The sequence below is a fragment of the Trichoderma asperellum genome, chromosome 1, assembly GCF_020647865.1.
Source record: "Trichoderma asperellum chromosome 1, complete sequence".
NCBI classification, from domain to species: Eukaryota; Fungi; Ascomycota; class Sordariomycetes; order Hypocreales; family Hypocreaceae; genus Trichoderma; species Trichoderma asperellum.
Window position 1 is genome coordinate 2,270,184 of NC_089415.1, and position 23,128 is coordinate 2,293,311.

Sequence of the window (23,128 nt, forward strand, 5' to 3'; positions counted from 1 at the left end):
GCTCGCTTGATGAGAGGCGTATACTAGTATTAATGTACTGCCTACTACACAACTACAGTATGCACAGGCTGCACGTCTGTCGACATGCAGCTTTTCCCAACTTGCCCCCCCCGCCTCCCCATATCCAGAACGGCGCCGCGCGCTCATCCGATTGGAATCGAAAATAGCAGCATCAGCCCACGCTGCGTTGGGCATAGACACAGACGCAGACGCAGACTCAGAGAGACACATTCTCTCTCACACACACGCCCACCTTCCTGTTGCAGTTGCAGGGGTCTCTCTCGCATTGCTCCATGTTGCTTTGCAGCTTGTAAAGCATGTATGTAAGTATACCTACTATTACCTAGTACTACCTAGGTAGTGCTGCTACATCTTGTCCTTGTTATACGCCGTGGAGCTCAGGCTGCTTGCTTGCTTGCTTGCATGCATGCATCAACAAGCCAGCCATGGGGCTTGACTGCTGTTGCCTGCCTACCTACCCACGGGGCGTTTCATACACACCCACGTATGTACATACGAGCACACGGTAATAAACCTTGCAAGCAACGCAAAGCAAAGCAAACCGCAGAGCAGCAAAAAGCCCGCCACCCCATTCAACCGCGTTATGTTAAAACTTACCTTACAGGCCCATGCCTTGCCATGCCCCCCCCCTGGTCGCAACGGCGTTTGTGCCCGTTTGGAGCAGCAGGAAGTGCTTCCGCGGGAAGTGCTTATCGGGGAGGGCATTCCGGCCAATGGGCGGGTCAGATGGGATTCGTGGTAGCATTTTGATGAAGTGGCAAAAAAGCGGGTTGCTGCTGAGAGGGAAACATACAAGTACACACAAGTGCTTGTACATAGAGTAGGCAGTAGGTAGTGGTACAAAATAAATGGGGGTCACGGCGAGGAGAGAGAGAAGAGAAGAGAAAAGAAGAGGGATGAAGGGGGAAGGGTGAGGGCGAGCGAGAGGGTGAGGGTGAGGGGTATGCATTGCGTCGCGGTCCTTGTTTTGGCCCCCCATGAAGGTGAAAAGTGAGGTGAGGTGAGCAAAGGGTGAGAAAAGAGAGACCGCAAGGAGAAGCATTCAAGGTAGGACTCGATAGTTTAGCTCCAGTCAGTGCCTCTTTCAAAAGCGTGAAACTAAGATGCCTAGGCACTGGGGGAATCTCAAAGATAAAAAGGAGTCGGACAACGCAACGAACGCAGCATGTGATTTGGAGGACGGGAGATGCTCTGCGTGTCCGAGATGCAACTTGAGATTGCGCTAAGGAGAGCGGGAGAGCTGCTAGCTGTTTCGCCAGTGACAGAGCGCAATTCCAAAGCCTGGGTATTTATTGGCGACTCAAAGGGCAAAAAGAGTATTTAAAAATAAAAATGAAATAAAAACAAAAACATAATTCACACAATTTTGCTTGTTTGCATCCTGTCAATGTGCTGTCATGTTGTTTTTTTCCGTCAACCGCTCTCTTTACATGCATCTGGCAAATCGTAATACAGTCTCCCTAGCTCGTGCCTGTCCCAAAATAATCACCAACAAAATCAAATCACCAATAACAAAAAAATCCATTTCCAGTCGCTTGCTTGCTTGCTTTGCTCTGCTCTGCTTTGCTCTGCTTAGTTTCCCATTCCCCTTGCATTTGCATTTCGTAAACGCTACCCATTTATACCAGATAAAAAGAAAAAAAAAATGATAAAAAAAAATGAAATAAACAAAAAAAGGGAAATGTCCATCTAAACGCCCTGTGGTACCATTTCATCTCGTTGCGTCGCTGTAGTATTCTGCGCCACCGTACTCTGGTATGGGCTCTGCGCAGTGCTGTTGCCGTTGCTGCCGTTATTGTTGCTGTTGCTGCCGTTGTTGCTGTTATTGTTCTTGTTGTTGTAGTGTCTATTGGCCATTGCCAACGCAAAAGTAATTTCATGCCGCCGTTGCTGCACGCAGCGCTCTAGTCCGTCAAGGCGCCGCTCCATGCCATCAAAATATCGTTCGACAACGTTGAAATGGGCCTGAAGATCGTTCAAAAGTAACAGCACGTGGTTCGCAAAGGCGCTGTTGTCCTCCTCTTCCTCTTCTTCGTCGTCGCCATCATCGTCGTTATAGTCTCCTTCGGAATCGGAGCCATGGTATTCATCTAGCGAAATGAATCAGTCAGTCTCAACTAAATTCAATCAATCCAGGTAGCAAAAAAGCTATAAAAAAAAAAAAAAAAAAAACCAGCAAGAGATTGATTAGAGAAGGGGGGAGAGGGGGGGGGGGGGGGGGGAGGAAATTGCCTACTGGATACCATGCAAGAATCCGGCGCGGGGCCAACATATGGAGGCGGATCTACCTCGATCGACTGCACAACTCCCCTGTTCATCCCAACAATCTCGCCTCCGTTGCCGGCATAGAGCGTCGCCAGGTTCGCTCGTCTAAAGTCCGTGGTAGGGCGGTGCTCGGTAAAAGTAGGCGAAAACATGCATCCCAGCAGTCTCAGGTCGTCCAGTTTCGACGCGTTGATGCCTGTGCTGTTGAGGTGGACGACAAAATCGGTCGCGCTGGCCAGCTCTTGAATCAGATCCAGCTGCGCCCTGGTCCTGTCCTTGGATTCGAAGGCGCGGTCCTTGGGCACAACGATGTTGGGGCATTCCGCCAGGGAAAAGTGCAGTTCGTAGTAGGTCTGCGGCTTGTGGGCTTTTGACTTTGGCCGTCGTGCGTTGCGAGACGTCTCGCAGGTGATGAAGCGGACGTTCTCCGGGTGGATGAACAGGTAAACGGCCTGCTTGTTGCTCCGGCCTTTGCTGCCTTTGCGAATAATGTAGCTGTACAGCTTGAAGATGGAGGTGTTGGTCGCTGTGTTGGCGTACAAGTCGAGCGACAGGTCGAAAATCTGCCTCGTCTCGCCATTTGCAGCCCTCCATGTGACCCTGTTCTTTCGGTAAGAGACATCGACTATCGCCGTGGTTTCAAGGCTGTCGTAGTTGCTCAGGGCAGCCGATATCTCGGCGTCGCTTGTCCGAAGGCTGCTGCCTTCAAGTTGGTTGCCGAAATTGAATCTGTCATCGTCAATGCCTTGGTTGAGGTAGAATAACCTGCAATCAGAGTCTCAGTCAGCAATTTTCACATGTAAATCAGTAGCAAACAAAGTCGAGGCTTTGGCTTCATTTCATGTCATATTCGTCCGCTCGACATCCTCCCTTCATCACACGATGGGCATTGCTGCAGAGTGATTTGCAATACTGGCAACGGAGATGGACAAGAGGGGTAGCAAACAAACCGCTTATCACGCCGTCTTGTTTTGACACAACAAGTCAATTTGCTTCCTACCCGCCATCCACGCCCAACATGATCCCGACCTGTTTGCTTTACCAATCGACTCGGTTCCTCATGAGTGGCGCACGAGATTGGGCAGCAGCAGCAGCAGCAGCAGCAGCAAGGCATTGGCATTTGGCATTTCTCCGTCGTGCCTCACGGGCAACAATCGCCCGAGCAAACACCATCGCAAGACAACAGGACGGACCGTCTTCGCAAGTAAGTTGAGAGAGACAGAGAGAGAGAAAGAGAGAGAGAGAGAGAGAGAGAAAAGAAAAAGAAAAAAAAGGACAAAGGAATTGGTCCAAGGACGTAGTATCACTAACCCGGGCGAGGGAGAAGAAGGTATCAATTCGTCACTGTTTCCAACATCGTCTGGAGCGGTCCCGTTACCCATAGCGAAATACCTAATACGGGCCAGTGGAGAGGAAGAGTCGAGAAGATTACGCAGTGGATGATGATACGGGAGAGTGCTGAAGGGGGAAGATGCTGCTACCCGGCTCTGGTCGCCTCCGACTCTGCTCGTGCCTACTTGTAGGGGAAGCCAGACGGTCACATAATTGCTGCTGGCCAATCGTCACATCCTTGGTTCTTACAGCATCTTACATAATATCTACATGCCTAGTTTAGCCGATACTTGCTGAAGATACCTACTTGCACTCGTACGGCATCAAGCCTTTTCATTCGCCAGGGATCATCGCGTGACATTGGTATACGAAAACCCCTTACTCGTACATCCCTAGGCCGGTAGCACAAATATAGTACCATGTATGTAGCAGTAGTGGTAGTAGTTGGATCAAACTGCTTCTGCTCCGTAAAGTAGGTACTAATTTCGTCAACCTTGGGATACACGGAGCTCAAGCGCTAACAATGCCTACCACTATCTACTTGGCAGTCTACCATGCCCATCTGTATCAGCCCGCGCGTCATGCCTTGGCTCTATCTTGATTAGCCTGCTCAACACGTCCTGCTAGCCAGTGTTTTACCTGCCAATAGCCAATCTCACTAGACGGCAGCGGGCAAGGATGCACAACCGCAAGCGGCGTCTGCTCTGCTCGAGTCTGCGTGCAGCAACGCCGGCCAGGTACCATCTTAGCAGCGCCCTTGGTATCCCCTCAACTAGACCCTGAGCGGCCGTGCTAAAGAATAATCAGCAGTTGCTAGTACGAGCACTAGGACCAGAGAGTAATTGGCTCAGCGGAAGTGCTCGCCGGGCCAATGGCTGGGGCCGCGGCGCCATGCCGGGCGGGGCCGAGGGAGGGCGGAGCCTCTAGTTTGGCGTGGCGGCATTTCATTGTTTCTCCCTCCTCGTCGCCCGTCACCGCGCAGAGAAGCCCGCAGCCACGGCTCGCACGGCATTGCCAGGTCGAGTCGAGTCTGGCCCATGCTCTCAATGTTTGTTTGCTTGTAGTCTACATGCTACTCGTGCATACATACAGACATGGGCCGGGCTCGCTCGCAATGGGACGTGTCTGTGTTGTCGTCCGGTCCGGTCTGGCCCGGCCAAGCCTTGGGCGCTTCTTGGGTCGTCTTCAGCTGTCTTGGACGTGCTCCTGGTTCAGCTTCCACCTCCTTCGCTTCACCAGTGTGTCCATCCATAGCTGCACACACTGCGCTGGTGTGGAATCTCGTGCTCTTTTAGAAAAACAGCCGAGAGGCGAGACGAGAGGCGCGAGAGTCCAACGGAAATGAGAAATCAAGGCAAAGCGAGCGCTCCCCAGTTCCATTGAGAAATCAGGTCAGATCCCCCGAGTCTGCCGACGCACATGCCGCCCTCGCACGAGATCAAGGACCAGTAGACCCTGCCACGGAATGAGTGAGTGCCGCTCTGCGCATGGGGGCCTTTTTCATTGCACCCCCCCAACTAAACTCAACGGGGCCGCACCCCCAAAAGTAAGTTGGAGCTAGCCGACAAGATCTGATCTGTGTCCACCAGGCTTACTGCTAAGATGCCTAGGCTCAAATTTTTCTTACTCTCTTTTTTTTTTTCTCCTTCCGCCAAAGGACGGGTAGATCTCGAGATCTGAACCCACCGCAGTTGCGGAGTCTAATTACCAAGTATGGATGCTAACATGCTTTGAATCGCAACAGAAGCCCCAAGATGAGTCAGCGATGATGGGGCCTTTGCCCCGGCGGGGTCGAAGTAAAGTAAAGCCTGCTCTTTAGTGGAGTGAGCGTCACAGAGTACATGTATGCAGGTAGGTAGGTAGTCAATAACTGGAAGCAGTAGGATCAATTACTCACTTTTACTTTCATTTTCTCTTTCCTTCCTTCCTCTTTCCTCTCCCCTCTCCCCTCTTCCCTACCTCTTTTGTACTACTTTTTCAAAAACCTGTCAAGTTCATCAGAATTCGACGTAGCATGATAAAGGAGTAACAGAAAAAAAAAAGGAAAGGAAAAAGAAAAGAAAAAGACGCAGAGGTGCCCAAATCTTGGCGGGCAATAATCCTCGTGCAACCTGATGGCCATTGGCTTGGACAAAGAATCCTTTCACGTCATTCGCCTCACCACTCACCACTATTAGAAAGCAAGCCCCTTATACCAACTTGCCACATTAGCACATCATTATTAGCAATGGATTCAAGATAACGACGCTCAGGTAAACAGAAGCAAACAAACTCACATAGTCACACAGACACCAAGCGTTAGTGTGCGTTTCAAGAACAATCTGGGCCCTCAGCCTCACGACCGCCCCCAATACTAGCCATTGGTGCCCGCCCATTCAGCATTCTGGAAAGATGAGGAACCTGTTACGCCACAAGTAGCGCAGACCCAATCGGCGAGGCCATCAATTCAGCCAACTATATGCAGCCCTTCACCGGTCAACAGCAATTGCATGTTGCCATGTCCTGCTAGGTGCGGTATGTAATGCACCTGAGCATGCCAGGACGCAAGGCAGTCTGCCATGATGTGAAAGCAGCGAAGAGCGGTGAATGAATTATCAAGTATGAGGGCACAGCGAGGCTCTAGCGTAGCCTTGCTAGGTAGTCATGGATGGACCAAGTGTATCATGATGGAGAGAAGCATCTTCCAGGCCAATCTGTATAGGAGAGAAGCTTCATTTTCTCCTCCTTTGCCCGAGAACAAGGGGCCCTCTCTAGTGTAATAAAACACAAGAATAGAGCTGATGCTGAAGCAGAGAGAGGATAGTCGTTTTAGCGACCGCAGCTTTTCGGTGTTGACGTGTATCACAACGCTCTGCGAGCCAATATTTAGTCGCCACATGATGGATTCAATCACCGACTTACATTAGGTCGTGCTTGTGCTTAACCGAGTTTTTGCTAACGGTCGTCAACAGGATATGGAAGAAAATTGAAGTATTAATACGCGCCTTTTTTTCTCCCAAAATCTGCAAGTGTTTTTGTGGAAGCCAGGTTAAAGCTCATTCTGTACCGACTCACGCAACTATCACCGTAACCGTGTGCACAAAAAAAGAGCATTTTCCTCTTTGATATTTCTCATCCACTCGAATTTCACTTCCCAGCAATATTGGCCTTTTACATCATTTCCAGCACAGTCGAAGATGCTCGTGTCATGCGCACTAGCAGAGGATTGGCCCTTGGTGCTCTTTCAGAGCAATTCTATGGCGCTGTGGAGATGCCGGAAAGTATGGAACATGAAGACAAGGTTTCCGTTCGAGCCTATTTCAATTGGTTCCGCCTTGTGCATCTGGTCGGCAGTGGACAAGGATATCTCCTTGACAAGACCCAACGACAGGCGCATCACATGCTGCTGGATTGGTGGTGTGGCACATACTGTGACCCCAAGGCTTGTATCTATTTTCTCCTTTCCAAACTGGCCCCAGTAATATCCAGGATTATCTTGTTGAATGATGATCTGCGGCTTCAATGGTCGTATAGGGTGAAAAATGGCAACTTTATCTTCAAAGAGCTTGTAAAAGCCGATCTCTGCCTCGAGCTTTGGGAAGAAGAGAAATTCTCCCATCCCGCCATTGAAAAACTCGAGGCATGCATCTCATATTTCCTCGAGTTTCTGGGCCATCGCTACGATACAGTTACGAGAACCGTAATGGATCCGAGATGGCAGCAGTTTGAAGAGGACAGCATGCCTGTTGACGAGATATCTGCGTATAACCGGACCATGTGGCGTCTTTTCCAATAGCAGTTCTGCGGCATTGAGAGTGGAGAACCCCAAAGGCAGTGGCATATTTCGGCCGGGGAGGAGTATTATCAGGACACTGAGTTTCTGGTACTGCGGAATAGCGAGCGGGGTAGGTATACCCGAATCGAAGAGCCGGAGTCCCAGCCAAGCAACGGGGCCAGCAGGGTCTATCTTCTTAGGCCACCGGAATCTGATCGGCTGGTGCCCAAAACCACGGCGGATTTCATGGAGATTTGTCTGTCAGAAGCGACAAACTTTGAATGGCCCGAGATCCAGGTGCGAAATTTACTCGCCATCCCGCACGGCGTGGATAATGGGCTCGAGATCTATGACAACTACCCCCAGTATCTCTGGAACCGTTCAAGCGCGACGCTAGTCAAGACATCAGCCCTCGTTCGCGGGAGCCCTCCGCCGGCCTATACAGCCATCAGCCATCTCGGGCGTCGCCGAGAAGCTGGCCGGCGCCACAGCATCCCAAACGGCTGGAAGTACCCCGTGCCGTCGATTGACAAGTTCAAGGTCGGGGAGCTCGTGAGAGACTTGCATGAGCTTCAGGGCGGCATCGAGATCGAGACTGAATATGTGTGGATGGATCTCTTGTGCCTGCCGCAGTGCGAGGAAGACGACGAACAGGACAACAACGGGCAAGATTTCCAGCTTAAGCTGGTAGAGATTTCGCGGCAGGCAGCCATTTTCCGGAACGCGGTGCGAGTGATCAAGTGGCCTCACGAGTCAATAGACCTCTCTAGCTTGATTGGAACCATCATGGTGCGTGGTTGAGTGCGTGTTATTTAAGCGTAGACCCATGGGATGGAAAAATGCCTTTGTAATAGTTGGCTGTGAAAATTAACCGTTCTTTATTCCGTGTTATATCGATGATGATGATGATGATGGTGCTGGTGTTGTGTGATGTCTACGTAGATAGAGTGCCTAGGTACTATAGCCATCCTACCTAGGCAGGTACCTTGGGTGGAAAGCTGAAGGTGCGCTGTGCAAAACGTGACGATATCTGCTTCAGAGGCTCTTCATCGCCCTCGTCGATCGCGCAACTTTTGGAATTTTCAGAAGCTGGATGGGCAGATCCGGGTGCCATCAATTGTCAAACTCATGTATCCACATAATACTCGCTATCCCAATCCCATAATTTCATTTTTACGTCAAATAGACCAAACGTAGCGTCGAAAATGCAAATGCTCCATTTCTCAACCCCTTCTTCGCCCACGCCTTCTTTTTTACCCCCTTACGACCAAGATGGCTCTCCATTCTTCTTCGTCGCCTCGCCCCGTATTTGCTCCGCTACCTGGTTGAACTCGTTTCGAAGCTCGCTCAGCGTTTCCTTGGCTACGTCTTCGCATTCCGTCTTGAACTCCACAATGCCTTGATCAACCAATCTGCTCACCTCTGCTAGCATCTGCGCCGTTTCTTCTGGTCCGTGGAGAAGTGGGTTGTAGTCAGCTTCCAGAGCAGCCGCAGTCATTTTTTCAAGCCGTTCTAGTCTGGTGTTCATGCCGTCCAAAAGTTTGCATAAAGAATTTAGGCCATTGTTTATAGTGCCGAAGCGAGTCATGATATCTTCAGGTATAGATGGAATGCGGACATGGGTGGTGGTGGTGGCATCTAGCATTGAAGAGGTGAGCGTAAGACAAACAGTCAAAAACGAATATCAAGACAAGATATATTTAAACAAGTCCATTGCTACATCATGCGCTCACCTTCAGCCAAATCAGCGTCGTTAGCTAAAGAGTAGTTCGCTTCAAGGCTTTTGGCAGGTTTACCCAGGTTGAGCACCTCGCCACTTTCGTGGCCGTACAGCGCATCGAGGTTGGCACGCCTTGCATCTATGAGAATCTTGTGATTGGGCGAGAAAACAGAGGCGATCTTCTCCAGGTCTGTCTGCGATAGAGAGCTCGTCCCCGAGCTGTTGACTTGGACGTTGATCTCGGTCGCGGTGGCGAGAGCTTGAATTGATCTATGCAAAGCTATGTCTCTAGAATTCGGCTCCAGGACGCTATCTCTTGGCGCCACAAGATACGGGTTCCGCCGCAGTTTGAAGCGCAATGTATCACAAGGAGACGTCTCCGTGGCAGCCTCGAAACCGATGCACTCAATGTCCTCGGGATAAATGAACAAATAGACAGGCTGTATGCTGGTGGTGGCATTTTTATGTGTAAGCTGGAGGTCGCCGTGTAGCCTGAAAAGGGCGATGCTAGCCGGGGTGTCCAAGAAGATGTCGAGATGCAGGGCATTTTCGATTTGTGCCTGGTTGTTGACATGCTCCCAGGTCACCGTGTTGATTCTTATCTGAGTTTCGATTTGGACAGACTCCCCCGTCGGCTCCGCCTGCTCTGCACACCTATACAAGGGTGGATCTGTGATGGGGATATCGAGGCTGCAGATGTAGTCATGATTAGCATCTGTTATACCGCACCGGATCGGCTCTTAGTTAGGCTAGTGTGTCTCGGGCACGACTGGCCGATCCCATCTACACGAGACTGTGTGTAAAGCGTGTAAAATTATGTAAAGTGTGTAAAGTGTGTAAAGCAGTGGCAGAAGGTTTAGGCTCATGGGAAGGGAAAACAAGAAGCAGGGGAAGAAGAAAAGACACCATCCAGCACGAGATGGTACAATCACAGCGAGAGATTTGGATATATATAAGCACAGCAGCCGGCACCAGGCGCAGAACCATCATCGAGAATGGCAGTATTAGCGAGCGGCTCTTTTGGCGCTACACCCCACGTGGAGTTCATGGCCAACAACACCTTGCCCTTTTCAACAAGATTCAACCCGATATGAATGCGAGCGCGGCAGCCAAGACAAGACAAGACAAGGCGAGTTTACAGAGTGCCGCAGGAAAGCAAGCTACACCAACAGCCGACTTGCGGCTCTGCGTATGTTCTGGGGGGCAGTCCCGTCTTCTTCCTCGGCAAGATGGCATTGAAGCGGGCGAGAGAGGACACGACAGGGGCATCAAAAACTCCACTAACCTGTCGGATATAATGACAGACTGCTGCGTTGGGTCGTCTCCGTCCATACCGGCGTTGTCGAGATGATGGTACGGCCCATCCGGCGCCATGGCGAAGCTGAGAGTCGGATTGATCGATCCCAAATGGGGCTGGGCCGTTGCGTGTGATTAGGGATGTGTATTAATAGTATTGGTCTTAATATGGGGTGGGAAAAAGTGGGATGGGAGAAGACGGGGGGGAAGTTCTGGTCTGTTCTGTTCTCCAGGGGGGCGGTGAGGGCCCTGCACCACCCGCCTTTTCTGCCGGGCTAATCACAGGCATAATGTTGCCGCGCACGTTCGGTTTACCGCAGCCAAACGTCTCATCGGTTTATACTGCATAGTAGAACTGCGTCATACAACATACAAGCGCCATTACTGCGAACTGCTGAAAGTGGAGCGAGAGGCTACGCGCAGCTCCAGGCACGGAAAAGAAATTCGGCTTCTTGGTCTCGCTACACAAAAGAGCAGGCAGTGCCACCACCAGCTACTAATATCAGAAGCAGCAAGTAAGATGATGGATGGACTTCAGAGAGGGTGGAATCCACCAGCAATATCAGCGGCTAAGCTATGTACATGTATGTGTCCGTAATTTGCCTATAAATAATCTGAAACACCAATCGTCGTCTATTTCGATTGCCATTCATCCTCTTCTCTCTGTTCTATAAAAACGCCTCTCTCGTTCCAATCCCGCACGGCTACTCTCGAATTCGCAAGCAAACTGCTACAAGCCAGATTTCTTCACACCATTATTGACAAAAGACTCATGAAACAAGGACAGCGACAATCATACGATACTAACAAGTCAACTGAATTTGTGCAATGCCCGATATGCCATACCTACAGACACAGCTCTCTTCTCTTCCGTCGTTATTTCGGGTAGAGGAAAGCATGTCCACAAAAAAAAAAAAAAAAAAAAAAAGAGGCAGATAAAATACAAAAAAATTGCGTCAAAACAAATCCCTCCTTTTTTTTGGTGTGTGTATGATTGTTTGTTCATAAAGTTTCCTTTTCCTACAGCACTTGATAAACAAAAATTAAAAAGAAAAGATGGAATATGTAAGGCTCATCTGTTTTTTTTTCTTTCTTTTTTTCTTTTTCTGCGACCTTTGGCATGATAACATGGCTTGCGTGAAAAGCAGTCTTTGCGCCTTGATGAGTAATTGACTATAAAAACGGATAAGAAAAAAAAATTATAGATAGAGAGAGGACTGCATTCTTTAAGAATGACGCTTGCATAAAAGACAGTATGCAGAGAATTAGCTGGAATGCTCCTTGTGCCAGTGACAATTTTATGCTTTTCAAAAAAGTCATCTATGACAGCCTGGAAAATCGATCTCAAAGCTTCAAAAGATCATCCGAGAGAGACAATGAAATAACGAGAGTTTAAAAAAAAAAAAAAAAGAAGAATCGTTCAGAGTCATAAAGAAAGTCTTCCGTTAAATGTATGGTCGTCACGTTTGGGAGGCAGGCGAGAGGATTTGGAGAAAGAGTCAAGAGGTTGATTAATAATGCATAGTCGATTGAACAAGAAACTTTATGCCCGAGAGCGCGTAGAGGCCAGGGGGGTATTCAATGCAGATTGTCCACTAGAGTGAACACTGGAGTGGTTATGATGATTGTGGCTGCGGCTTCTCTTTGCGTGGTGGTGAAGCGTTCCGACATCGTGTTTGCCTAGTCATTTACTGTTAATTTTGCCTCGGCCAGCCTCTAATTCATGCAAACTTACCATCGCAACAGGCTCTCACATTCTCGAGCCGGTCCGCATCCCTGTCTTGCTGTTCAATCATCTCACGGAGATCCTCGGCGCTATCGTGCACCTCGCTCGCTTCGTAGATGCTAACATTCTGGGCGCTAGCCGTCCTGCTGCGGATCGTTCCAGCGAGCTTAGATCCGCTTACCTTCCAGTACGAGCCTACTCGGTTGCTAATGCTGCCGGTCACGGATTTGGCTGGGGTTGAATTCTTCCCCGGTGTCAGCGTGGGAATATCTAAAATCATATCTGGCCCTGGTGATTCATTTCGAGTGGTGCGAGAGTTGTATGATGACAAAGACGGAGCCGATGGGCGAGAAAGGCCGTTGGCAGATTGCCGACCCCCAAAGTGAGGATTAAACTCGTCCACATCTTCTCGAGTGAGGTCAGCAGCCATCTCTTCCGCGTCCAGATGACCATCGTGGCCATTGCTAGTTCTCAGCAGAAGATATGACAGCGCGTTGAACCACGTCTCATGTCGCTGGCCAGTGGTGCAGGTAAACTTGATAGTCCTGCCGGGAGAGATGATAATCAAGCTCTTGCGGTGAAGACCTGGCGGCATGGGATTATCGTCTGTGACTACTCGCACGCCTTCAATGGGGAGACTCTTCGCCTTCATCTCAGTGCGCCCAGCTGTTGATGGATCCTTCTCGCTCCAGTAGATGGTCCTTGTGTAAGGGTGGACCCAGAAATAGCGACGGTGTCGCTTTTCCGAAAGTTCGCCGCGGCCAGTCTTACGAGTGTACTTCCAGATGTACTCTCCAATCATCGTCTGCGTTATGGCTTGGATCATCCTGGGGTCGGTGTTGGGTCCAAAGCCAGTAGCAGGGTCGATGACGCCCATCTCTCCAGCTCGCATTCCAAATCTGGTGTCCAGTTCTGATACGAACGAAGATACGGAGGACCGCCTAGACATGCCAGTGGAAGACATGGCAGTAGAAGATCTGATAGGCGGTGGTAGTGGGATATCGGCAGTGCCGTAAGACGAGCCGGCCCGGTTGACAACAGCGCGTGGAGTAGGGGTGCCGCCATGGCCAGAGGCAGGAGACAACGGCCTGCTGTCGCGGCTAGGGGTACGCGGCGTTGGCTTTGTCGCAGAGGCAGGCCACAGGGGAGGACCCATAGTGCCCTGGCTCTGGGTTTGCGCTTTCGTCTCACCAGATGAGCCAGTACGGGCCGCCTGAATCATTTGCTGGTGGTTGGCTGGCAGAGGGGGAGCATCTACGAGAGCAGATTTGGCACTAGTAGCACTACCAGGTCTGCGTGTGGGCGTAGACTCGGTCGAAGCAACCGCTGCCACCATGTCGGCCCTCTTGCTCTTGTTGGAGTTGACAGAGAAGGGGCTGTCCAAATTCCCTTGCAGGTAAGGACGATTGACCTTGACGGTCCCCACGGTGTCAGGGCTGCCAATAGAGCTGCCAAATGAATAGCTTCTCCTTCCACCACTAGAGGTTTGAGCTCCCGTCTTCATCAGCTGGTCAATGGTTCCCGATGTCAAAGATGTCTGGGCGCCTTGGTCACTTGTTTGATGAGAGACTCCATTGGCAGAGATTTCTCTAAACGGCCGCTGGGATTCGGGAGTATTGGCCTGTGGGGATGCCGAGTGCGACTGGCTTGTCTCGTCCTCGGCAATGATGGGTGATGGTGAAGAGGCATCAAGAATGTCAGTGTTTCTGTTGACAACATAGGATGCAAAGAGGTTCTTGTCTGATATATCGCCACCATCATCGACAAAGGGAGATTTGATGCCTTCTGGCAGAATGAAGCCGTCCCTCTTGGTGGGGCTGATTGGCCGAGTGTCAACTGACGAAATAGAAGAAAGGACAAACTGCGGGATGATGGCTGGTTCAGGTTTGATGCCTTCTGCTACAATAGAAGATAGGCCAAGCGTAGGGCGCGGGGGTTCCGCAGGTGGGAGCTGGGTCGACCGCAGCAGCTCTTCATCGTCGATGGGCAGTTCCTCAATAGGGACTGTGTTCTGGAAGGAGAGGGTAGAGAGCGTCAATTCCGCAGGAACGGGCGCAGGTTCGGGGATTGGGTGGACGTTTTCCGCAGCAATGGTGGAAAAGGCCAGGGCCGGCTGCACGGGCTGCAGAGGCGGCTCCTCTCTGGGCTCTAGCTGCTGAGCCTGGATCGACGAAAAGGTTAGTGATGCAAGTGACAGAGGCACCACCATGGCTGCTGGCTCTGGGATAGGCTCGGAGACGGGCTCGACTTGTTCTGACACGATTGGCGAGATGCTAAGCTCTCGCAGGTCGGCAGAAGCTGGAGTATCTGGGGTCTTTGCAGATGCAGTCAGTTCGGGCAATTCTACCTGCTCTTCGATGACGGGTTCAATCTCCTCAGATAAGATGGAGGCGATCGTAAGCGTCGGTGGAGGAACTTCAGGCTCGGCCTTGGGCTCCAATCCCTCTGCTACAATGTCTGACAGACTCAGCACGGGTACAGGAACCTCGGGCTCTGCGATTGGCTCTGAGCCTTGGGCGGCTATGGCAGATAAGGTGAGGACTGGCCGAGGAATTTCAGGCTCGGCCATTGGCTCCAGGATTTCACCCTTGATTGCCGACAGGCTTAATTCAGCTACAGGTACGACCACCTCGGGCTCCGCTCTAGGCTCTAACCCTTCAGCGAAAATGGCAGACAAGGTGAGATCAGGTGGTGGAGCCTCAGGCTCGGCTTTAGGCTCCAGGTGTTCGGCCACTATGACGGATAAGGTCAGGTCAGGAGCGGGGACCTCTGGCTCAGGCACGGGTTCCACACTCTGCATGATGGAAATTGGCGTCAGGTTCAGAGTAGGAACAGGTGCCGGCTCTTGCTGCTCTTCTTCTGCTTCCTCTCGAGGCTCGATATCCTCGGATTGAATCGCAGAGAGATTAAGAACAACAGGAGGAGGCGCCGGTGCAGGAGCAGACTCAGGAATAGACGCAAGATCCGGCTCACTAGGTAGCGATGAAGGAGGCAGAGGAAATTGTGCAAGCTTCTCACTAATATCGTCGTACTGCGCACCGGCATCGCTGTAGGTAACCGTAGATGCCGGGCGGGAATACACAGCCGATCCCGTCTGTCCTTCTTCTCCAATGCTTCGCCATGATGCTGTGGAAGCACGGAAGTCAGTGTTGGGAAGGACGGATTCCATAGATTTCGGTCTTCTGGCAGCCTCGCCGACGCTCAGCAGCGAGTTGCGGGAGACTCTGTGGCCTAGCTGACCAAGGCTTGGACCAAATTCGATGGGATCGGTCATGACACCACTGTCCACCATAATGACACGAGGCAGCGGGGGAACGGCTGGAGGCGGTGTAACTGCGCGGCGAGTAGAAGCTGGCGTGACAGAACGGAGGCTTCTGCGGCCAGGAGTATAGACGATAGATTCGTCGTCACTACCAAAGTCTTGCAGCTCAGCAAAGAGACTCTGGCCGGGCGTTGATGGGTCGCCGCCACCACTGCTGAAGCTCGCGCTGGGGCTCTGGAACTGGGGCTCTTCGCTCTCTTGTCGTGAGCTTCTTCGGGATGGAGTACCCCTGTTCATGCGCATTCTTCGTAAGGTGGCGGCAGCGGTGGGAGTCCGGTACTCTGGATAATCTGCAAAGTCATCTTCATCGGTCGAGGTGGATGCAGTGCTATCGAATGAATCTCGCTGTGCGTGTCTTGACATGGTTGGCTGCAAGCTGGGAGGCCGCCTCATCTTTCCAAAGCCTCGCGATGACGATGAAAGGCCAACCTCGGTATGGGCATCGCTCTCATCAGACATGTCCTCATGCCCAGTCTGGAAGTCCTCTGTCTCGGTTCCTGGCTCAGCCGTCTCAAAGGCGGATTCGGTACCCTCCTCCTCGGCAGCAGTCTCAAACTGGTCACTAGTCTCGATGGATTCGAGAACCGTCTCTTCTCCGTCGCCAGGTGTCTGCAGTCGCTGCAGACGGCGCAGAGGAGAGCGACTGCCAGCACCGACACGGACGCCAGAAGAGCGAGGTGAGACATCATGTGCATCTTCCCACTCTGGATCTTCTGTGACTACGGGCTCTTCTTCCATGACAACTTCTTGACGGCTGGAGCGGAAGCTACCAAGCAACCGGGGCTGCCTGACTTTGACTTCTTTGGGCTCAATCCGACGACCACGGCGAACGGGGGCGGGAACAGAAGGGCCCTTTTCAAGCTCATTTCTGGCCTTTTCCAAGTCATCACGGAGGTCTTGAATGATGCGTCTGAATTCCAGCTTCTCAGTCTTTTCACGGTGGAGCTGGCTTCGCTGACTCTGGATAGTTCTCTGGGCATGCTGTAACGAGGTTTTGAGGGTCTCTGTCTCGAGCATGGAGTGTCTTGGGGTAAGCCCCTTCATGGGAGACTGCGGAGGCGAATGCTCGGGCGTAATGTCAATAGCAGAGGCTTCTAAATCTTCATCGCTAGTACCGGAAGAGGATTCTCGCTCCTGGGCCTTGGCCCTCTGGCCAGCAACAGCCTTGGCGAGCTCCAGGTTCTGGCTGCTCAGCTCGTCAATCTTGCGCTGCATGGCAGCGCGCTCACTCTCGGCCATGACAATGGCGCGCTTTGCGGTACCGAGCTCAATGTCGTGGTGCTTCGTGGCAGCGGCGTGCTCCTCAGTCAGCTTAGACAGAGAGAGCTTCACTTCATCAAGCTCCTTTTGAGTGGTGGACTTGGCAGCATTGGCGGCGTGGAGCGCATTGTCAAGTTTCTTCTCACGGTCAGAAGCTTCTCTTTGCTGACCACTCATTTCTTGCAGGCGTGTCTGAAGGTTCCAGTTCTCTTCCTTGAAGCGATGTTCACTCTCGTCGAGAACCTTGAGACGCTGCTGCAGAGCTTCAGAGTCACCCTCCAACCGAGAAACATCATTGCGGAGATCTTTGACTTGTTCATCGCGTTCGCCGAGAATGGCTTGCAGGCTACGGACCTGGGCAATTAAAGAGGTGCTGATTTCGGCGGCAAATTCGATGTCGTGGACTCGGTTGGTCGGTTGGTTCCGCATTTTGCGGTTCGGTACGCCGACCTTGGTCGGCGAGCCCGTAGCTTGACTCTCAAGCTTGGAGGGACTAGCGGAACGCTGTAAAAACAATCGACGCGAGGTTTGATTAGCAATTGAACAAATAATATGTTGAGATAGAATTCGTGTGGGTTCAGTTGCATGTGTAAGACCAGGCTGGCGAAATGTGTGCAATGCTAACATATGTACATGATTGTGGCTGCAAAGGTAGTTGATTTCATACTAGACAAGGAGAGAAGTACAAGGGAAAAAGAGAAAGGGGCGGGATCTGAGAATGGGAATAGAATTGTTTCTTACCCTGCCTGATCGGCTGTCCAGCATGAAAGGAGAACCTGGGTTCTCGCTGCTCGTCACTCTCTGCTTGGGCAAAAAGGCCCTCGCAGACTCTCGCGCCAAGTCATTGTAGTCCTTCTCGATGTCGACCAGCCTCTTGCGCAGCTCAGGCGCCAGCTCCTCTTCGGCCTGGAGCTTGTCGATTTCTTGTAGCTGCTCGGCTAGGGTCTTTCGCTGCGACACCAGAGCGGTTCCAAGCTTGGCGGCTTCATCTAGGCGACGGTCGGTCTCTGCGAGGCGAGCCTCTAATGTGCGCTTCGCCTGTCGGGGGTCGGATCCAGAGTTGGCGGCCCTGAGTTCTTGTTCGAAGTCGGAGAAGCGAAGATGGGCCGAGGCGGTCGATGGGGCGGAGACAAAGGGGTCGTTGGTGCCATCTCCCGCAGGCGCAGAGAGATCAGGCCGGTCGGAAGTGACTGACGACGACGCCATTCTGATGGCAGAAAGCGCTGCGTCCGTCCGTCTGTCGATCAGCGGCGGACGACCATCAAGATGGGGTTGTATCCGCAGCTACCAAGTCCCGGGGAGATTGGCAGCTGGGGGAAGTGCTGCGGCGGCGGCTTTGTGGCGGCAGCTGCACCAAAACGATGACGGAAACAATAGGCGATACGGAGATTGAGGGGAGAGATGCGGCTGCGTGGCTTGCGTCTGTTCCTTAGTGGTGGTGACGAAAGAAACGAAGGCTTTTGGTTGAGTGAGCTGGCGCTCTGCAAGTCGCCGGCGCGCGCCCCTGGCGTTGCCCCGAATCGGCTGCGGCAAAAGGAAGCTGCAGGGGGGTGCTGAACAGGCGATTGGTGAGTGGCCTGGACGGGGAAAATGGATACTGGAAAAAAAAAAAGGTGTCGTCGCAGGCCCTGCTGCAACAAAACCGGGGGGTCGCTCAAGGTAAGCACAAGAGCGAGTGATTGGAGAAAAGAAAAGAGAGTTTTGGCTCTCCGAAATGACGCTGTGGATTGCGCGCGCACGGGGCGGATAAAAAAATTGAAGCGCAAAGGTAGGCGAAATTGGCGAGCAATTTGGGGAGCCAAACGGTGCAAAAATGAAGAAGGATGAGAAAGGAAAAAGAAACCGGGATCCAGGCAATGGAGATGCGAAATAGCACAAGGCGGGATAAGATTAGAAGCGCTGAGCCTGCGGGCCGCTGCTGTTGTTTGTTGTCGCGAGGTGGAGGCCAGGCAAACTGGTAAATACAAACGTAAGCAGCGCCAAGGACATGCAGCCAGCAAGGCGAAACAGGAAAACCAGCAAATAGGCTTGCAAATCAAAGACGGAGTATTTGTTGTTGTTTTTTAGGTGGTGTTTTGTTGTTCCTCAGCGCCGGCGGACGGCAGACGTGGCTCGAGCCGTGTGGGCAAGCCGGATTTCAGGGCCGGATCCAGTCGAATCGAGCGCTAGGCACGGCTCTGCGAGACGGAATGCAGTGGAATGAGCTGACGCGCGAGTCTCTTTTGCTGCTGATCAGCGCGCGCACTGTACGGCGACTCGGGAGTGTTTCTTCAGGAGAGTCGGGCGGTGGTGCGCGAAAAGTCGCAAGCGCTGCAGTTCGACGGCAGATCGAGAAACAAACAAGAAAAATAACAAGTCGCAATACAATTCAAGCCGACGGTAGATTGATTCTGTCGACGACGGAACTTTGTCTTTTTTTTTTTGGGTGGTTTTTTGAGGGTTGATTGCAAAGAAAAAAGGAGCGGATAGGGTCGATCGGACGCGCGTAGGTAGAGCTGCGAATCCTGTGCCCAAAATACACGAGGCGTTCTATTATTATTCTAGCGGTAGGTTGTTTGTGTAACGAGTGAATCGAGTCGGAGGGGGGACGGGCAAAAAAAAAACACAATTATGAAAAAACAAATCGGAGATCCAGCCGCGAGGAGCACATGGACTTGCCGGGACCCGAGTTTTGTGACGAGGTTAGTGAGAAGAAGAAAAGAAGAAGGTGTAAGGAAGAAGAAGAGAAGATGCTGCAGCAAGCCGAGGAGAGAGAAACAAGAATACTGCGCTGCTGCGACTCCGTACAGCTAGGACCAGGCTAAGCATAGGGGCCTTGCACCTTTTTGGTGGAGCACCTGACCGGGGGACCGAGAACAATATTCGGGAGCTGGAGCTTGGTGTTGAGTGACGAGAGTTACTGCTGGCCGTAATAACAGTAGCCGCGACGTGGCTAGATGTATGGATCTGGTGGCAACTGGCACATGTTAAGTAGATGGAGCTGCGGTGATCGCTGGCTGGCTACCTGAGGCATCGCAGCACAACATGTGCGATTGGCGACAATGAGCAGCCTTTGGTGTAATGTGAGTACAGAATGTAGGTACCAAAATGTGTGCCGCAATGTGATCCCCGCATGTCTCTGCTACAACCAGAGGTCTTGGAGACACAAGCACGCAGCTGACATGGGCACATCCATCCGCCCATCCACCCCATCAGAACCGCTCCGCGGGTAGAGTTGTTTGTGTGCCTTGTTTTGTTCTTCCGTTATTTGTTTGTTTTGTTTGGCCAAGCAGCCTGCAGCGCATAACATGCATGATCATGATGTGCATGAATCGCCAATGCTCGATGGGTCCATAGTCTGGCCTCATTTCCAGATCCCACCTGCGTGAGATTTGCCGATTTCCTCTGGGTCATGCCTTGGAGCAAAAAATAGCATCAGTACTTCATGCGACTGCCACCGGCGGCAGAGGTTTCGGAGTAGTATTGCCAATTACCAGTAATATACTACGCCTCTGTAGAGCTAAAGTTAATACCAGCATGGGAGCACCAGCCGTTATTACGGAGTACCCAGTCGCGACGCGGGAGTAGCCAGTACCTGCAATACGCACAGAGCTGAACCCGCGGGAAAACGCTTTTGGTGTGGTGTCAGGAAAGCAGCACTTTGGTCCCCCAAAACGAGCCCAGTGCGTGTTTCAGCGTCTGCATCTCCTCCAATTTCTGGCGCCCATCACCACTCTCCTCGCCAAATGGAGGATGAACTGCGAAATATACTTCGTGCTAACGAGTGTAGTGGTAGGCATTAGTATTACTCTGCACTGCACTGCAAATAATACAAGGTTAGTAAGTCGAGGTTTTGCACGTCCATGCCCCGATATGGAGCATAGGAGTATCCATCACCTGCATCACTCACATTTCGTACTCCATCCTCATAGATGAGATGCGATACGATGCGATAGCAGGGAATAGTGACATGCGCATAGCATATACCTTACCTAGTATGTACATACATACATCCAGTGGTGCGATTGAGAAGCGTGAAATTCTGATGTGCATGCAAGCAATTAAAGACCGCTTCTCCGTACCCCGGAATATGTCTGCTTCCGGGTCTGGTCTCGCTCTCGCCTCCTACTTTTCCTCAACATCGCCAGAATCACTCCCATCGCCATCATCTGGCCAGGATTCTTGACTGTCACATATCGCGTCCTCTCTCTGTCTGCCTCACAGTTCATCTCTCTCTCTCTCTCTCTCTCTCTCTCTCTCTTCTCAAGAGCCACCAACCCGCCACCCCGGCTGATTCCGCCCCCCCAAGCCCAGAGAAATGACTGCCCCTTCTCCGTCAGCCAATCGTCTGGCTTTTAGTGCCTCATCTTAGCAGCAGCACCCAGCAAAAAGCCTCTTCCCCGCCGCCATAAACTAGGCCGGTACCTTTCCATTGCTTTATTTTTCCCTAGTCCAGGTTTTCCGGCGAATCGTCTGTTCGCTCGCCGCTGCTAGTCCTCGCTAGGCAGCGTCCACCTGGGACTAGCGAGCATGCCCAGCGTGTCAAACAGATTATCAGGCGCCAAATAGAGCTCCCAAACTGCGAATTAACGCAAGATTCATATTAACGGAGCATACCCTAGCGTCTCTATTCCGTGTTCCCTGGTGTTTCTGGAATGAGCTGGGCTTTGTTCGAGATACAATCAACTACTTTAATCAATCAATCAATCAATCCATCAACCACCAACGCCATCGACACCATCGCCATCACCATTTCTTGGAGCGATACGATATTGTTCTGTTCAGCTTGAGTTTCTGCCAACAACGGCCCCAGCAACACGGGCCATGCACCGCTTCCCCTGCATTAGCCGCTCACGGATCACATGCCGTGCTGCAAACTGCGTGCTGTACAGTACACCGCCAAATTACCACCAGATGCTTCTTTTCTGGGTAACTCAAGTTCCCGGGTAGGAGGCCCGTATCCATGTCCGGCCAGCCACTTCTAGAAAGCGCCCTGTGTTGAGCTGAGTGTTGTTCACGTACAAACACACGCAAGTAAAAACTGCTCCCAGTGGCAACGTTCCTATACGACTGTGCCAGTATAGGTGGTAGACTCCGAGGTAGGAACTACTCATTCTAAAGATGGTGTAGTATTCATGATTTGCGCCACTGGCGGTACTAGCGGAGACATTTGAAATAAGGAGACGAGGATTCCGTATTGTCGCTCACGTTGACCTGTGTCCTTGGAAGCATCTCTACTACATCTGCTGTATAAAAGTCGACATAATGATTATGTTTAGCACACCATCCAGGTACCTATTTATGCACGGGTGCCAGCTGTATTTCGATGACGCCAAGATGCAGCATGTCCAACAAGACATATCAGACGTGGCTTTGCATCTACCAGTACCATAATAGAGCAGTAGGTATATGCAGCTTTAGATGGCGGAGCATCTAGTCCCAGACTGATTCTAGGAAATTAGACTATCATTTTTGACAGCCGCCGGAAGTCGGCCACGACATATTAACATGGCCCCCATCTATGCCACTTTGGTCTAGCCTCCACGGTTTGCCGCTTCGGAGGCTGGAGAAGAGACCATCACCGCAATATACGAGTCCAGCCACTACCCCCTAGCATGCAGTAGTCTATGGATACATGCAAGTGCTCCCTTATTTCAAGCAGTAGGCCCGCTAGTAGGACTACGTGGTCGTGCAGCCTGCGTGTCAAAGGCCGATCATGATCGGCACGTCGGTTGCCCTGTAGTTAGCCAGGCTCTGCCCGAGAATTTGGCTATTGATCGAATCGAACATTTCCGCACTGAGTATTTTCGCCCACGAGGATAACGAACGTCTAATTGCTGCCGTATGAATGGAGATATAGGCGGACTCTTTTCCAACACAACACATGTAGCCAGTTACTATACTTACTTACTTGCATACGACAGAGTTTCTTACCTACTTCTCGGTGAAGAGCTAGCTGCATGATACTATCATGCAATACCTGCCTTCGTCACCTAGCCAGCTTAGTGGGCTAATTACATGCAAGTCTCAGGAGGATCTATTTACCTTACTTCCAGCAAAGAACTACCACAGCTCAGTACATGTATCATCGTTTCTATTGGACAGACTACCGCTGACCATCACGTCGTGAATGCGAGAATCAGGTCGAGTTCAGGCGAAGGGAGATGGGCGGGTAAGACAGTCTCCACTAGGCCTAAACTCCTGCCAACTAGCTCACATATCAAAAGGGCGTTTAAACGCAGAAACGGCTGAAATTTAGAGACAAAGAGATGCAGGACAGGGGAATAAGCGCTCCATCGGAGATATTCTGAGCACAGTAGCACAAAATTTGGCAACCCAGATTGACGCTAGTATTCCTTTCCTTGTTGTCAATATTTGATACAAATCGTAAAGACCATTCTAGTTGAGAAAAGCTTCAATATGATTTACGATGGTGGTGCTATGCAAGATTGT

General features: G+C 51.5%; 6 protein-coding genes across 6 annotated transcripts; 2 read left to right on the plus strand and 4 right to left on the minus strand.

Moving 5' to 3' along the window:
* Window positions 1–583: 583 nt before the first annotated feature.
* On the minus strand, window positions 584–1,321 carry TrAFT101_000708 (uncharacterized protein). Its single transcript, XM_024904510.2, has one exon. It carries the CDS (start codon window positions 1,061–1,063, stop codon window positions 620–622), a length of 444 nt encoding a protein of 147 aa, XP_024764928.2. The 5' UTR covers window positions 1,064–1,321; the 3' UTR covers window positions 584–619.
* On the minus strand, window positions 1,303–3,812 carry TrAFT101_000709 (uncharacterized protein). The gene is made up of 3 exons (XM_066126127.1): window positions 3,598–3,812; window positions 2,258–3,051; window positions 1,303–2,111 (listed from the first exon to the last, which is right to left on the minus strand). Exons 1-3 carry the CDS (start codon window positions 3,666–3,668, stop codon window positions 1,711–1,713), a joined length of 1,266 nt encoding a protein of 421 aa, XP_065982226.1. The 5' UTR covers window positions 3,669–3,812; the 3' UTR covers window positions 1,303–1,710.
* Window positions 3,813–6,805: 2,993 nt separating this feature from the next.
* On the plus strand, window positions 6,806–7,393 carry TrAFT101_000710 (uncharacterized protein; the record flags this gene model as incomplete). The annotated part of the gene is made up of 1 exon (XM_024909376.2): window positions 6,806–7,393. One exon carries the CDS (start codon window positions 6,806–6,808, stop codon window positions 7,391–7,393), a length of 588 nt encoding a protein of 195 aa, XP_024764930.2.
* Window positions 7,394–7,618: 225 nt separating this feature from the next.
* TrAFT101_000711 (uncharacterized protein) lies at window positions 7,619–8,173 on the plus strand (the record flags this gene model as incomplete). The annotated part of the gene is made up of 1 exon (XM_066126128.1): window positions 7,619–8,173. One exon carries the CDS (start codon window positions 7,619–7,621, stop codon window positions 8,171–8,173), a length of 555 nt encoding a protein of 184 aa, XP_065982227.1.
* Window positions 8,174–8,633: 460 nt separating this feature from the next.
* On the minus strand, window positions 8,634–10,466 carry TrAFT101_000712 (uncharacterized protein; the record flags this gene model as incomplete). Its single annotated transcript, XM_024909377.1, has 3 exons — window positions 8,634–9,010; window positions 9,106–9,782; window positions 10,378–10,466. 3 exons carry the CDS (start codon window positions 10,464–10,466, stop codon window positions 8,634–8,636), a joined length of 1,143 nt encoding a protein of 380 aa, XP_024764931.1.
* A 280-nt stretch (window positions 10,467–10,746) lies between these two features.
* On the minus strand, window positions 10,747–19,533 carry TrAFT101_000713 (uncharacterized protein). Its single transcript, XM_024904512.2, has 3 exons — window positions 17,438–19,533; window positions 12,124–17,200; window positions 10,747–12,068 (listed from the first exon to the last, which is right to left on the minus strand). The coding sequence occupies exons 1-3, from the start codon at window positions 17,900–17,902 to the stop codon at window positions 11,932–11,934; spliced, it is 5,679 nt and encodes a 1,892-aa protein (XP_024764932.1). The 5' UTR covers window positions 17,903–19,533; the 3' UTR covers window positions 10,747–11,931.
* Between the last annotated feature and the right edge of the window lie 3,595 nt (window positions 19,534–23,128).